Source organism: Marmota monax, unplaced genomic scaffold, assembly GCF_021218885.2.
Source record: "Marmota monax isolate L192 unplaced genomic scaffold, Marmota_monax_Labrador192_F-V1.1 WCK01_AAM20220418_F8-fsc00052, whole genome shotgun sequence".
In the NCBI taxonomy this organism is placed as follows: Eukaryota; Metazoa; Chordata; class Mammalia; order Rodentia; family Sciuridae; genus Marmota; species Marmota monax.
The window spans coordinates 4987957-5003374 of record NW_026693473.1 but is presented as its reverse complement, the minus strand read 5'-3'; the positions used below and the strand labels follow the sequence as shown (position 1 = coordinate 5003374).

At 36.2% G+C, this 15418-nt stretch overlaps 1 protein-coding gene across 1 annotated transcript in view; it reads left to right on the top strand.

Moving 5' to 3' along the window:
- Nucleotides 1-15418, top strand: part of Ccdc14 (coiled-coil domain containing 14) — a 59735-nt gene that overhangs the window by 4090 nt on the left and 40227 nt on the right. The window contains exons 2-5 of the mRNA XM_046457949.2: nucleotides 9523-9578; nucleotides 9901-9973; nucleotides 10228-10297; nucleotides 10391-10513. Of these exons, the coding sequence (XP_046313905.2) occupies nucleotides 9523-9578; nucleotides 9901-9973; nucleotides 10228-10297; nucleotides 10391-10513 (322 nt within the window). The remainder of the gene's footprint in view (nucleotides 1-9522; nucleotides 9579-9900; nucleotides 9974-10227; nucleotides 10298-10390; nucleotides 10514-15418) is intronic.

The window sequence follows — 15418 nt, the reverse complement described above, 5'->3', positions numbered from 1 at the left end:
AACTTTTGTGCTATGGGTGTCCTATTGAGGAATTTGGAGCCCGACCCCACAGTATGTAGATCGTAGCTAACTTTTTCTTCTATCAGACGGCGTGTCTCTGATTTGATATCAAGCTCCTTGATCCATTTTGAATTAACTTTTGTGCATGGCGAGAGAAAGGGATTCAGTTTCATTTTGTTGCATATGGATTTCCAGTTTTCCCAGCACCATTTGTTGAAGATGTTATCCTTCCTCCATTGCATGCTTTTAGCCCCTTTATCAAATATAAGGTAGTTGTAGTTTTGTGGATTGGTTTCTGTGTCCTCTATTCTGTACCATTGGTCCACCTGCCTGTTTTGGTACCAGTACCATGCTGTTTTTGTTACTATTGCTCTGTAGTATAGTTTGAAGTCTGGTATCGCTATACCGCCTGATTCACACTTCCTGCTTAGCATTGTTTTTGCTATTCTGGGTCCTTTATTTTTCCATATGAATTTCATGATTGCTTTCTCTATTTCTACAAGAAATGCCGTTGGGATTTTGATTGGCATTGCATTAAACCTATAGAGAACTTTTGGTAATATCGCCATTTTGATGATGTTAGTTCTGCCATCCATGAACAGGCTATATTTTTCCATCTTCTAAGATCTTCTTCTATTTCTCTCTTTAGGGTTCTGTAGTTTTCATTGTATAAGTCTTTCACCTCTTTTGTTAGGTTGATTCCCAAGTATTTTATTTTTTTTTGAGGATATTGTGAATGGAGTGGTTGTCCTCATTTCCATTTCAGAGGATTTGTCGCTGATATACAGGAATGCCTTTGATTTATGCGTGTTGATTTTATATCCTGCCACTTTGCTGAATTCATTTATTAGCTCTAATAGTTTCTTTGTAGACCCTTTTGGGTCTGCTAGGTATAGAATCATGTCATCTGCAAATAGTGATAATTTAAGTTCTTCTTTTCCTATTTTGATGCCTTTAATTTCTTTCGTCTGTCTAATTGCTCTGGCCAGTGTTTCGAGAACTATGTTGAACAGAAGTGGTGAGAGAGGGCATCCCTGTCTTGTTCCAGATTTTAGAGGGAATGCCTTCAATTTTTCTCCATTCAGAATGATGCTAGCCTGAGGCTTAGCATAGATTGCTTTTACAATATTGAGGTATGTTCCTGTTATCCCTAGTTTTTCTGCTGTACTTTGTCGAATGCTTTTTCCGCATCTATCGAGATGATCATATGGTTCTTATTTTTAAGTCTTTTGATGTGGTGAATAACATTTATTGATTTCCCTGTATTGAACCAGCCTCGCATCCCAGGGGTGAATCCTACTTGATCATGGTGCACAATTTTTTTGATATGTTTTTGTATCCGATTCGCCAGAATTTTATTGAGGATTTTTGCATCTAGGTTCATTAGAGATATTGGTCTGTAGTTTTCTTTCTTTGAAGTGTCTTTGTCTGGTTTAGGTGTCAGGGTGATGTTGGCCTCGTAGAATGAATTTGGAAGTTCTCCCTCTTTTTCTATTTCCTGAAGTAGCTTGAAAAGTATTGGTATTAGTTCCTCTTTAAAGGTTTTGTAAAACTCTGCTGTATACCCATCCGGTCCTGGGCTTTTCTTAGTTGGTAGTCTTTTGATGGTTTCTTCTATTTCCTCAATTGATACTGGTCTGTTTAGGTTGTCTATATCCTCCTGACTCAATCTGGGCAGATCATATGACTTAAGAAATTTATCGATGCCTTCACTATCTTCTAATTTATTGGAGTATAAGGATTCAAACTAATTTTTGATTATCTTCTGTATATCTGAAGTGTCTGTTGTGATATTGCCTTTTTCATCCCGTATGCTAGTAATTTGAGTTCTCTCTCTTCTTCTCTTCGCTAGCATGGCTAAGGGTCTGTCGATTTTGTTTATTTTTTCAAAGAACCAACTTTTAGTTTTGTCAATTTTTTCAATTGTTTCTTTTGTTTCGACTTCATTAATTTCAGCTCTGATTTTCATTATTTCTTGCCTTCTACTTCTTTTGCTGTTGTTTTGCTCTTCTTTTTCAAGGATTTTGAGATGAAGTATGAGATCGTTTATTTGTTGATTTTTTCTTTTTTTAAGGAATGAACTCCAAGCAATGAATTTTCCTCTTAGAACTGCTTTCAATGTGTCCCATAGATTCCGATATGTTGTGTCTGTGTTTTCATTAATCTCTAAGAATTTTTTAATTTCCTCCTTGATGTCTTCTATAACCCGTTGATCATTCAGTAACCTATTGTTCATTCTCCAAGTGATGTATTCTTTTTCCTTCCTTCTTTTATCGTTGATTTTCAGTTCCATTCCATTATGATCAGATAGGATGCATGGTATTATCTCTACTCCTTTATATTGTCTAAGAGTTTCCCTGTGACATAATATATGATCTATTTTTGAGAAGGATCCTTGTGCTGCTGAGAAAAAAGTGTAACTGCTTGATGTTGGGTGGTATATTCTATATATGTCAATTAAGTCTAGGTTATTAATTGTGTTATTGAGTTCTATAGTTTCCTTATTCAACTTTTGTTTGGAAGATCTGTCCAGTGGCGAGAGAGGTGTGTTGAAGTCTCCCATGATTATTGTATGGTGGTCTATTAGACTCTTGAACTTGAGAAGAGTTTGTTTGATGAACATAGCTGAACCATTGTTTGGGGCATATATATTTATGATTGATATGTCTTGTTGGTATATGGTTCCCTTAAGCAGTATGTAGTGTCCCTCTTTATCCCTTTTGATTAACTTTGGCTTGAAATCTATTTTATTTGATATGAGTATGGACACTCCTGCTTGTTTCCGAAGTCCATATGAGTGATATGATTTTTCCCAACCTTTTACCTTCAGCCTATGTATGTCTTTTCCTATCAAATGCGTCTCCTGTAGGCAGCATATTGTTGGTTCTTGTTTTGTGATCCATTCTACTAGCCTGTGTCTCTTGATTGGTGAGTTTAAGCCATTAACATTTAGGGTTATTATTGAGATATGGGTTGTTCTTCCAGCCATATTTGTTTATTTATTTGTTTTCCTCTTTGATTATTTTTCCCCCCTTTACTGTCCTACCTTCCACTGTTGGTTTTCATTGTTATTTTCCATTTCCTCTTCCTGTAATGTTTTGCCAAGGATGTTTTGAAGAGATGGTTTTCTAGCTGCAAATTCTTTTAACTTTTGTTTATCGTGGAAGGTTTTAATTTCATCTTCCATCCTGAAGCTTAATTTCGCTGGAAACACAATTCTTGGTTGGAACCCATTTTCTTTCAGTGTTTGAAATATGTTATTCCAGGATCTTCTAGCTTTCAGAGTCTGTGTTGAAAGATCAGCTGTTATCCTGATTGGCTTACCCCTGAATGTGATCTGCTTCCTTTCTCTTGTAGCTTTTAAAATTCTCTCCTTATTCTGTATGTTGGGCATCTTCATTATAATGTGTCTAGGTGTGGGTCTCTTATGATTTTGCACATTCGGCGTCCTGTAGGCTTCTAGGATTTGGGATTCTGTCTCATTCTTCAAGTCTGGGAAGTTTTCTCGTATTATTTCATTGAATAGATTGCTCATTCCTTTGGTTTGAAACTCTGTCCCTTCCTGTATCCCAATGACTCTTAAATTTGGTCTCTTGATGTTATCCCATATTTCTTGGATGTTCTGCTCATGGTTTCTTAACAGTCTTGCTGAGCTGTTTATGTTCTTTTCAAGTTGAAATACTTTATCTTCATTGTCTGATGTTCTATCTTCTAAGTGTTCTACTCTGCTGGTAGTATTCTCAATTGAGTTTTTAAGTTGGTTTATTGCTTCCTGCATTTCTAGGATTTCTGTTTGTTTGTTTTTTATAACCTCTATCTCCCTGTATAGTTGATCTTTTGCTTCTTGGATTTGTTTATGTAATTCATTGTTGAAGTGATCTTTCATTGTCTGATTTTGCTGTCTGATGTCTTCCTTGAGACTCCAGATCATCTGAAGCATGTATATCCTGAATTCTTTATCTGACATTCCATCTGCTGCAGCTATTACCTCTTCTAACGTTGAGTTGACCTGCATTGCTTGTGGTCCTTTCTTTCCTTGTCTCTTCATACTGTTCGCGTTCCTTTCTACTTGGTGAAACTGTTGTGCTATTGAATTTTCCCCCTATATATTTATATTGGTCTTGTATAGTTGCAAAGTCTCCCTCGTAGGCGCGGGCGGCGGCTCTGCCCCTCCTCCAATTGGGGCAATGTGCCTACCACGCCGGCAGGCCGCTGGGCCTGCTCTGCCGGTCGGTAGCAGGTCCACCTACCTTGCGGGCACGGGCGGCGGCTCTGTCCCTCTGCGGGCCACTAGGTTTGTTCTGTTGGTGGTCGCAGTTCTGCCTACTTTGCAGGCTCAGGCAGCGGCACTGCCCCTCTGCAGGCCTCTGGGGCTGTTCTGCCAGTGGGTCGCAGGTCCGCCTACCTTGCAGGCGCGGGGGGGGGGCGGCTCTACCCTTCCTCAGGCCACTGGGCCTGTTCTGTCTGTCGGTTGCATGTCTGGCCTGTTCTGATGGTGGTCACAGTTCCGCCTACCTGGCAGGCGCGGGGGGTGGGGGGCGGCTCTGCCCCTCAGCAGGCCACTGGGCCTGCTCTGTGGGTGGTCACAGTTCCGTCTACCTTGTCTACCTTGCCGGCGCAGGGGGAGGGGGCTGCTCTGCCTCTCAGCAGGCCGCTGCTCCTCTTCTGCTGGTGGGTCGCAGGCCCGCCTACCTTGCAGGAGTGATTGGAAGCTCTGCCCCTCCGCGGGCCACTGGGCCTTTTCTGTCGGTGGTCACAGTTTCCGCCTACTTGGCAGGCGCGGGGGGTGGGGGGCGGCTCTGCCCCTCAGCAGTCCGCTGGGCCTGCTCTGTGGGTGGTCACAGTTCCCTCTACCTTGCCGGCGCAGGGGGAGGGGGCGGCTCTGCCTCTCAGCAGGCCACTGCTCCTCTTCTGCCAGTGGGTCGCAGGCCCGCCTACCTTGCAGGAGTGATTGGAAGCTCTCACCATTAACTTTTTTAAAAAAACTTATTTTTAGTTACAGATGGACACAATATATTTTATTTTCATGTGGTGCTGAGGATCGAATCCAGTGCCTCTCGCATGCTAGGCAAGCGCTTTACCTCTGAGCCATAACCCAGCCCACCATTAACTTTTTTGACTGTTAATATAGAAAAAGATTCAAAAGCTAAAAAAAAAAAAAATTAAAAATTACAAGTATCTAGTCATCATGACTCAGTAAAAAAATGCATAGGAGAAAGACTGGAGGCCCTGATAGCAAAGAGCACATTTAGTACCTAAAGCTTGGTTTCTAAATACTGAACACAAAACAAAGTGTTGGTGAGGATGTTGAGAAATTAGAACATGGATAGCTATTGCTGGGAATAAATATGGTACAGCTGCTATAGAAAAGTATGAATGTTTCCTTAAAAGAACTTAAATAGAACTCTTATAAGGTCTAGCCAATTCTACTTCGTGGTATTTATCTTAATTGAAATCAGGATCTTAAATAGATATTTACACTGGTATTCATTATTCACAATACCAAGAAGTAGAAACAATCTACATGTTTATCTATAGATGAATGGATAAAGGAAATATGGCATATACATACAGTGAAATCTTTTTCAGCACTGAAAAAGAAGGAAATCCTGCCATATGCAATAACAAGGATGAACCCTGAGGACATTCTGCTAAGTGAACTAAGCTAGCCCAGGACAAATACTGAATGATTCAGTACTGCATGATTCCACTCATATGAGGTATCTAAAGTAGTCAGGGTGTAGGCCAAATATACAGGAGTAGAGTAGAATGGTGATTGCAGAGGTTGGGGCAAGAGGGAAAGAGGGACTTGCTATTCAGGAGGTATAAAGTTTTGGTTTTGTAAAATGAATAAGCTCTAGAGATCTAACCAATATTGTGCTTATAGTTACCAATACTGTATTTTGTTAAGGTAGATCTCATATTGAATATTCTTAAGACAGTCTAAAAAAGAGATGAGCTTGGTTGTAAAAAGGTAAGGAATAATTCAAAAAATGATGGGGACTTGTTAAAATTAAGAAGGAACCAACTTGAAGAGGCTCCCACTACTAAATCTGGCGCATTTTGACCATTATAACTAATAATAATAGATCATAACCCACTGAATAAAATATGAATCCATGAGCCTACATTCAAATGAACAAGAAACAAGGAAAAATTCTTCCCTAATTAGTTCTACATTTGTTAGTTGAAATTCAACTAATAAATGACAATTAATAAATGTAGAAGGAATGATGTTAAAAAAACTAACCATTTAGGAAGGCTGGGCATGGTGGCACACACCTGTAATCCCAGTGGCTGGGGAGATTGAGGCAGGAGTACTGCCAGTTCAAAGCCAGCTTCAATAACTTAGCAAGGCCCTAAGTAACTCAGTGAGACTCTGTCTCTAAATAAAATACAAAGGAGAACTGGAGATGTGGATCAATGGTTATGTGCCACTGGATTCATTCCCCAGATACCAAAAGGAAAAACAAAAACAAAACCTCACTATTTGGAATTGGACATAACTTTCCTTTGTTATGAATTCATATATGAATTCATGACCAGTGTAATGGCACATCATGTACAACCACAAGAATGGGAAGTTATACTCCATGTGTGTATAATATGTCAAAATACATTCTACTGTCATATATAACTAAAAAGAACAAATTAAAAATAAAAAATTTTTAGAAATCACCATTTGACAATTGAGTGAACCGAGAGTCCTCAGTGGATGCTAAATTGGGTGGAAGTTTGATGATTGGATATCTACATAGTGTCTAGATATTTCCCCACAAAATGCTTAATAATTGCAAAGGTAAAAATAGTAACTTTACAGTGAAAAACCTGGCAGACACGTTGTTTTAAAAAATATTTTTATAGATGGACACAATACCTTTATTTTATTTGTTTATTTTTTAATGTGGTGCTTAGGATTGAACCCAGTGCCTCACATATGCTAGACAAGTGCTCTACCACTGAGCCACAACCCCAGCCCGAGACACTGTTTTAAATAATCAGTTTACATAGCCAGTGGTAGGACAAACTGACATCACATGTCTGCTCATACTGTATTGAAAATGACATTTGACTTTGTAGTATTTCTGCCCAAAATGACTTTGTAGTATTCCTGCCCAAAATGCATAACCTAGTTTGATCCTGAGGAAACATCACAGACATCTAAACTTCTAGATGGAAATTCTACAAACTAACTGGCCTCTACTCTTTGAATATATCAGGGTTATAAAGGACAATGAATGGCTATCCAGGGAACTATTCCACATTAAAGGAGACCTAAGGGCTATGGCTATGACAGCTTAATGCAAAATATGATCCTGAATTAGCTATGGATCAGGTTTTTTTTCTGTAGAGGGCAGTATTGGGATAATTGGCAACATGCAAATAAGATCACAGGTTGTAATACTATATCAATGTTAATTTCCTGGTTTTGATAATTATATTAGAGAATGACCTATATTTAGGCATATATGTGTATGTGTGTGTGTGTGTGTATTATATGCACATAAATATATACTTATATATATTTATGTATATTATTTTGTACCAGGGATTGAACCCAGGGGTGCTTAATCACTGAGTCACATCTACAGCCCTTTGTATATTTTATTTTGAGACAGGGTCTCACTAAGTTGCTTAAGGCCACACTAAATTGCCGAGACTGGCTTTGAACTAATGATCCTCTTGCCTTAGCCTCCTGAACTGCTGGGATTAGAGGCGTGTGTCACCACACCTGGCATATTTAAACATATTATGTCTGCAGTTACTCTGAAATGGTTCAGACAAGAAATAATGTTGTAGATACATATTGAGAATATGGCAAATGTAGTAAAATGTCAGAATTTGTGGAATCTGATTGAAGCATATATAGGACTTCTTTGTGCTATTTCAAAATAAAAAAAATACCTCCACGAATTGGGAGGAAATGTTCAATATGAGAGATACTCTTTTGGAGTGTTTTTCTTAGGGGTAATTTTCTTTACCAGATTTTTCTTTTTAGTCAGTGTTTTTCTTTTTAAGAAATATTTTGTAGATAATCATCTAATTACGCCATACATTTATTTCAGACAGTGTATTTTTTTCCACTTAATTTTGAAAGGCAGTAAATGTGGTAATTGTTTTCAGAATTGATCTGGGGCATAGCAGCATCATGGGTTGGATTTGTATCATTATTCCAGCCAGGACACCAACACAGATATACCAAAGGGAAAGACCTGAGTGTGATGCAGGATTCAGTGGGGCTATGTTACATGGCATTGTATTTTCTATGATGTTGATTTTTCACTGTGCGGTTTATGACCCTCCATCGTATTCCAAGTTATCTCAAAAGGTATAACTATTATCAACCCATTTTTTTAAAAAAGGTATTCTCATTAGAAGGGGGAGTACATATTTAAGCAAATAATAGAATACAACTTCAGGAAGTTTGGTAGTTACTGCTCAGAGCTATCTTGGGATGAAATATGTAAACGTGTCAAGACAAATCACAAATGAAACTGCCAGCACTACCTCTATCTAGAGGATGGAATAAGGGGGAGAGGATTAGGGACTTTAATGTCTTTAAATTATATTTGAAAGATTATATTTATCTGATACGTATTTATTAATGTATGCCATAGAAAGTTCCCCTTTTACTGTATCCCCCGGATACCCTGTTTCTCTCTCTGGAAGTAACTATACTTAACTGTTTTCTTTCATAACTTCGAAGTTATTGGGTACATATAAAAGCAAATGCATGCTTTTCCTTTTGTTCTACATAAAAGGTAGCCTACCTATGTTACTTTAAAAATAAAACCTTTTTGAAGAACCAACATTGCTATATTAGTTTAAAAAGAAAGATTGAAAGAATGAGATGTAGATAAAGAAGAAGGATAGTTTTTATGTGCTGGTCCTTATTAGACCTTCTAAGTAATGTGGATAAATGGAACCAGAGTTATGAACTCTGTCCTATATCTTGAAGTATTAAGTTTCAAAGAATTTGGGAAATGTAGAACATGTTCAGGGATTATGAGTATAGTTCCAACTTAATTGTAGTAGGTTTGAAATGATATCTAAATTTTCAGCCTAAATAAGCATAAGGAACAAACACATGTGTTGCTTGCTTCACATTTTATGTAGCAAATTTATTGTAAAGTGTTAAATTATAATTGTGGACTTTTAGGATATCTCATTTATTTAAAAAAATGAATGAATACTGCACATATACTATGGAATATTCAGCCTTATAAAGGAAGGAAAATTTTTATATATGATACAACATGGATGAAGCTTTGAGACATTATACTGTATAATTTCACTTATATAAGGTCTCTAGAGTAGTCAAATTTATATAAAGTAGAATATGATGGTTTCAAGGGGTGATGAGAAGAGAGGATGGGAACTTACTGTTTGGTAGGTACAGAGTTTCAGCTTGGGAAAATGGAAAAATATGAATAACATTTCAGGTCTTGTTAAGATAGCATATTGAAAATACGATGGAAAAGTATTTGTATATCTACTATAATATAATACATTATGTCATAGGTGTTATCTTCAGGAAGGAACTCTGGATCTGCTAAATTAACAAATGGAAAGAAAGGGTAAGTACAGAAAGAAGTTTATAACTTCAGGAAATCTCAAGAAAGTTTTCAGAGCTTTGGGCTGGATTACATTTTCCCTATTCCAGAAAACTAGATGCACCTCTTCCTTTACATCCTCTGGGGAATAACTTTTCAAATCTACCCAGGTCAATCATTATAGTGTTTTAACAGTCTTTCCAGTCTTCATAATGTCCTATTCATGTTATATATTGTTAGGCAAGCTTTCTTTACAACCTGTGGTGGAAAGAAAATGACTACTTACTAACATATTTTGAGGGGGAAAAATTGTATTATTTATAACACTGTTAATCTTGTTTTCTAGGACTCATTTAAGAAAAATATCACGTTTTAATGCAAATTCTGGCTATCCCACTCATTCTGATTCAGAAAGTCAGGTAAGATTAGACCGAACAGCTATAATACACATTATTTTACTTAGCTTTCAGATAAAAGCCTAGAAATGGAAATAAAATACAAAGGTAAAGTATAAATTGCCTTGAGGAAATAGGAAGGCTATTGCTTTAAAACATGTTTTCTACCAATAATAAATTGCTTATAAAGAATTTTATTTAAGGTTGCATAATACATATTTTTTCTCTGCACTATAATTTTATATACAAATGTATTTTAAATGACTTTCTCCTTACAGACTGAAACTATACAGGGGCTTGATGGTTGTGCTTCTTTGCTGCGGGACATTTTGAGAAATGAAGATTCAGGTTTTATTATTTTTAATGCTTCTTCCCTGATCACCTTTTCTCAATTAAGTAATTTTTATAAATGCTAACAAATTTTGTTTTAATTATTCATAGCTTCAGAAACAGCATATTCAGAAAATAGATGTAACTCCAGACCTTTAGAAGGCAAAAAATGTGGATCTAAAAAGAAAGGACATGAGAAACATATTTTTCCTTCAGTAGTCTGGAAGGAAACATGTAAGCATTTTTTTTCTCTTATTAAAGATAATCTTTAATTCTGGGGATTTGATAAATTATCAGGAGTATGCAGTTTTCTTTCATTTAAATAATATATTTTTATTTAAGTATATGTGTGCGTTTGTGTTTCTCACTATACAGCTTAGTAGTCACTTTGTTTATTGTTACTTTTCTAAGTAGAAAAGTAGGATAAGAATCTATGGGTTTGCAGGATAAAGTATTTAAACTCAGAATGACATTTAGGAGGCGTATGTATAATTATCTTTGTTTCACCTGTCACTTGTTTTCATAGATAATCACAAATTGGTTGCATTTCAGGGATATACTTATAAATAATAATTGTTTTAAAATTAGTTTGTATGTTTATATCCTAAGTTGGTTACAGAACTCAACTTTTTTGAGCTGCAGTTAAGGTTCATGGTACATAAGAAGGTAAGCTTCCAAGTTGAACAGAAAAGAAAGCCTGCCAGTGATTGATTGATGGTTAATACAACCAGTGGTATTTTATATCCTTAGGGTTAACTTTGCTGACTTAATTAAGGGTAGCAGTTCAGCAAACAGTTTAGAACAAGCAAATTTTGATTATGTTTCTCAAAAAGATATATAGAACAGTGTGGTCCAAAATAATAATTGAATAAAGTATCCACAATAGGATTCCTTCCTTCCTTCCTTCCTTCCTTCCTTCCTTCCTTCCTTCCTTCCTTCCTTCCTTCCTTCCTTCCTTCCTTCCTTCCTTTCTTCCTCCCTTCCTTCCTTCCTCCCTCCCTCCCTCCCTCCCTCCCTCCCTCCCTCCCTCCCTCCCTCCCTCCCTCTCTCTCTCTCCCTCCCTCTGAATCTGGAGATTGAACCCAGGACCAAGTACAGTCTAGGCAAGTGCTTTGCCACTGAGTTACATCCCCAGCCCTTTTTATTTTGGACATGGTCTTGCTAAGTTGCCCAGGCTGGAGTTGAATTTGTCATCCTCCTGCCTCAATTTTCTGAGTTGCTGGTATTACGGGCACATAACCACCACACCTGGCTATTTCTATTTTTTTTTTTTTTTTTTAGTTAAAATGTAATTGTACATATGTATAGGGTACATCGTGATATTTCAACATGTATATAGAATATGTACTAATAAAATCAGGGTACAATGAGAATTCTGAATAGTTCCATAGTTTATGGTGGGTCAGAAATGTTAGCACTTCAGTGCATGCTTACATTTAGTACAAAGGATAAAATTTAGAAAATCATCTGGCTACCCCTGGATATTAAGAGATCAGGATCCAGGCAAAGAGGCTAAGAAAATGGAGGTAAAACATTCATAGGGCTAGATATTATTCTATATGGTCATGAGTTAGAGAATGAAAGAAGAGAAACAGCTTATTTCAGTCCTTCCATGTTGGAAGATCAGTCAGTTGAGCCTCATATGTTGACCTGCCCTGTTCAGGAGGATAGGCACTAGCCACATGAAGCTGTTGAGCACTTGAAATGTGAATGCAAGGAATTTTTTGATGTTATTGAATTCTAATTAATAAAATTGAAAACAGCTTTATCCAATTAATAAAACTTATAGCTATCTTTGGAATCACTTGAGTGAATGAATCTATTTTTTTTCAACTGTAAATTTCATTAAGTATAAATTTAGATCAGGTATTTATGATGAAAACTTGTTGTCCAGATTAAGATGTGCTTTGTGTAAAATATATATTGGATTTAGAAAATCTAATACAAAAAATAAAACATCTCAGTTCTCTGTACTACATATTGAAATATTAATATTTTGGCTGCATTGATTTAAAATGTAAAATATTATGAAAACTAAACTTACCTATCCTTTTCACTTTTAAATGTGGCTACTAAGAATTTTAAATAATATATGGCTTGTATTATATGTCTGAACAACATCAGTCTAAACCAGGGGTCAACATGGTATGGTCAATTTTATTTTATAAATAATATTTTATTTTGTGAACAAAGTTTTATTAGAATGCGGTCCTGCTTATTTATTCATAGTTTTTTTCTTTTTTAAAAAATTTTATTCTTTTTACATACATAGGACAGTAGAGTGTATTTTGACATATTATACATTACATGGACTATAGCTTCCCATTCTTGTGGTTGTACGTGATGTGGAGTTACATTGGCCATAATGAATGACCAATATGAACACAGGAAAGTTATGTCTGGTTCATTCTACTGTCTTTCCTTTTCCCATCCTCACTTCCTTTCATTCTCCTTTGTCTAATCCAGTGAACTTCTGTTCTTCCCTCTTCACTTTATTGTGTGTTAGCATCTGCCTATCAGAGAGAACATTTGGCCTCTGGTTTTTTGGGATTGGCTTATTTCACTTAGCATGATAGTCTCCAGTTCCATCTATTTACTGGAAAATGCCATAATTTCATTCTTCTCTATGGCAGTAATATTCCATTGTGTATATATACCACATTTTCTTTATCCATTCATCTGTTGTAGGGCACCTTGGTTGATTCCTATGGTTTAGCTATTGTGAATTGAGCTGCTATTAACATTGATGTGGCTGCGTCACTGTAGTATGCTCATTTTAAGTCCTTTGGGTATATGCCAAGGAGTAGGATAACTGGATCAAATGGTGGTTCCATTCCAAGTTTTCTGAGGAATCTTCATATTGCTTTCTAGAGGCTTGCACCAATGTATGGTCCTACCAGTAGCATATAAGTGTAACTTTTTCCCTCATATCCTCACCAACATTTATTGTTACTTGTATTCTTAATTTTTATTCTGACTGGTATGTGATGAAATCTCAGTGTAGTTTTAATTTGCATTTATTTAATTGTTAGAGATGTTGAATATTTTTTCGCATATTTGTTGACTAATTGTATTTCTTCTTGAAGTGCCTCTTTATTTCCTTTGCCCATTTATTGATTGGGTTATCTGCTATTTTGGTGTTAAGTTTTTTGTGTTATACATTAATGCTTTATTTGAGGTGCAGGTAGATAGTAAAGATTTTGTCCCAAATTCTGTTGGCTCTCTTCATATTTTTGATTGTCCTCTATTGTGAAGATTTTTAGTTTGATACCATCCCATTTATTGATTCCTGATTTTATTTTTTGTGTTTTAGGAGTCTTGTTGAGGAATTTGATTCCTAAGCTGACAGGATGGAGCATTGGGCCTACATTTTCTTCCAGTAGGTGCAGGGTTTCTGATCTAATGCCTAGGTCCTTGATCCACATTAAGTTGAGTTTTGTGCAGGGTGAGAGATAAGGGTTAATGTTATTTTGCTACATATGGATTCCCAGTTTTCCCAGCACCACTTATTGAATAGGCTATCTTTTCTCCAGTATATGCTTATGGCACCTTTGTCTAATATGAGCTAATAGTATTTATGTGGCTTTTTCTCTGTGTCTTCTGTTTTGTACCATTGGTCTTCATGTCTGTTTTGGTGCCAATACCATGCCATTTTTATTACTGTAGTATAATTTAAGGTCTGGTATTGTGATTCTCCTGCTTTACTTTTTTTTAAACTGTGGATTGCTTTCACTATTCTGGGTCTCTTATTTTTTCATATGAATTTCATGACTGCTTTCTCTATTTCTATGAAGAACATCATTGGAATTTTAATAGAAATTGCATTAAATCTGTAGAGTGTTTTTGGTAGTATGGCCATTTTGAAAATATTAATTCTGCCTATCCAAGAATACAGGGGATCTTCTATCTTCTAAGGTCTTTAGGCTTCTTCAGTGTTCTGTAGTTTTCATTGTAGAGGTCTTTCACCTCTTTTTTATAAGATTGCTTACCAAATATTTTTTCCTTTGAGGCTATTGTGAATTGGATAGTTTTCCTAATTTCTTTTTCAGTTGATTTATCATTGGTGTATAGGAATGCAGTTGATTTATGGGTGTTAATTTTTTTTTAATTTTTATTTTTTATTAGTTGCTCGAGACAATACAATGATCTTGACATATCATACATTTGATTCAAATGGGGTATGAATTTTCATTTTTCCCGTGTACAGATTGCAGGATCACATTGGTTATACAGCCACGTATATACATACAGCAATACTAGTGTCTGTTGTATTCTGCTGCCCTCCCTATCCCCGTCTCCCTCCCCTCCGGGTGTTAATTTTATATCCTGCTATTTTGCTGAATTTGTTTATGAGTTTTAGAAGTTTTTTGATGGAGTTTTTTGTATCTTCTAAGTATAAAATAATGTCATTAGCAAATAAGGATAGTTTGAGTTCTTCTTTTCCTATTTGTATCCCTTTAATTTCTTTTTTCTGCCTAATTGCCAGAGTGTCAAGGACTTCATTGAATAGAAGTGGTGAAACAGGACATCCTTGTCTTATTCCAGTTTGTAGAGGGAATGCTTTGAATTTTTCTTCATTTAGATTGATGTTGGCCTTTAACATACATAGCTTTTACAATATTGAGGTATGTTACTACTATCCCTAGTTTTTCTAGTGTTTTGAACATGAATGCATGCTAGCTATATTGTGTCAAATGCTTTTTCTGCATCTATTGAGATAATCATGTGATTCTTGTCTTTCAAGTTTATTGATATGATGAATTATGTTTATTGATTCCTTTATGTTGAACCAGACTTGTATCCTGAGGATAAATCCCGCTTGATCATCTTTTACTCTCTTTTGAACCCCACTCGATCATATTGTACGCTTTATGTTCTTATATGTGATTTGCCAGTATTTTATTAATTTTTGCATCTGTATTAATCAGGGATATTGGTTTGAGATTTTCTTGATGTGTTTTTTCAGGTTTTGATATCAGGGTGATACTAGCTTCATAAAATGAGTTTAGAAGAGTTCCCTCCTTTTCTGTTTCATGGAATAATTTCAGGAGGATTGGTATTAGTTCTTCTTTGAAGATCTGGTAAGAACTTGGCTGAGAATCCATCTGATCCTAGTCTTTTCTTTGTTGGTAGGCCTTT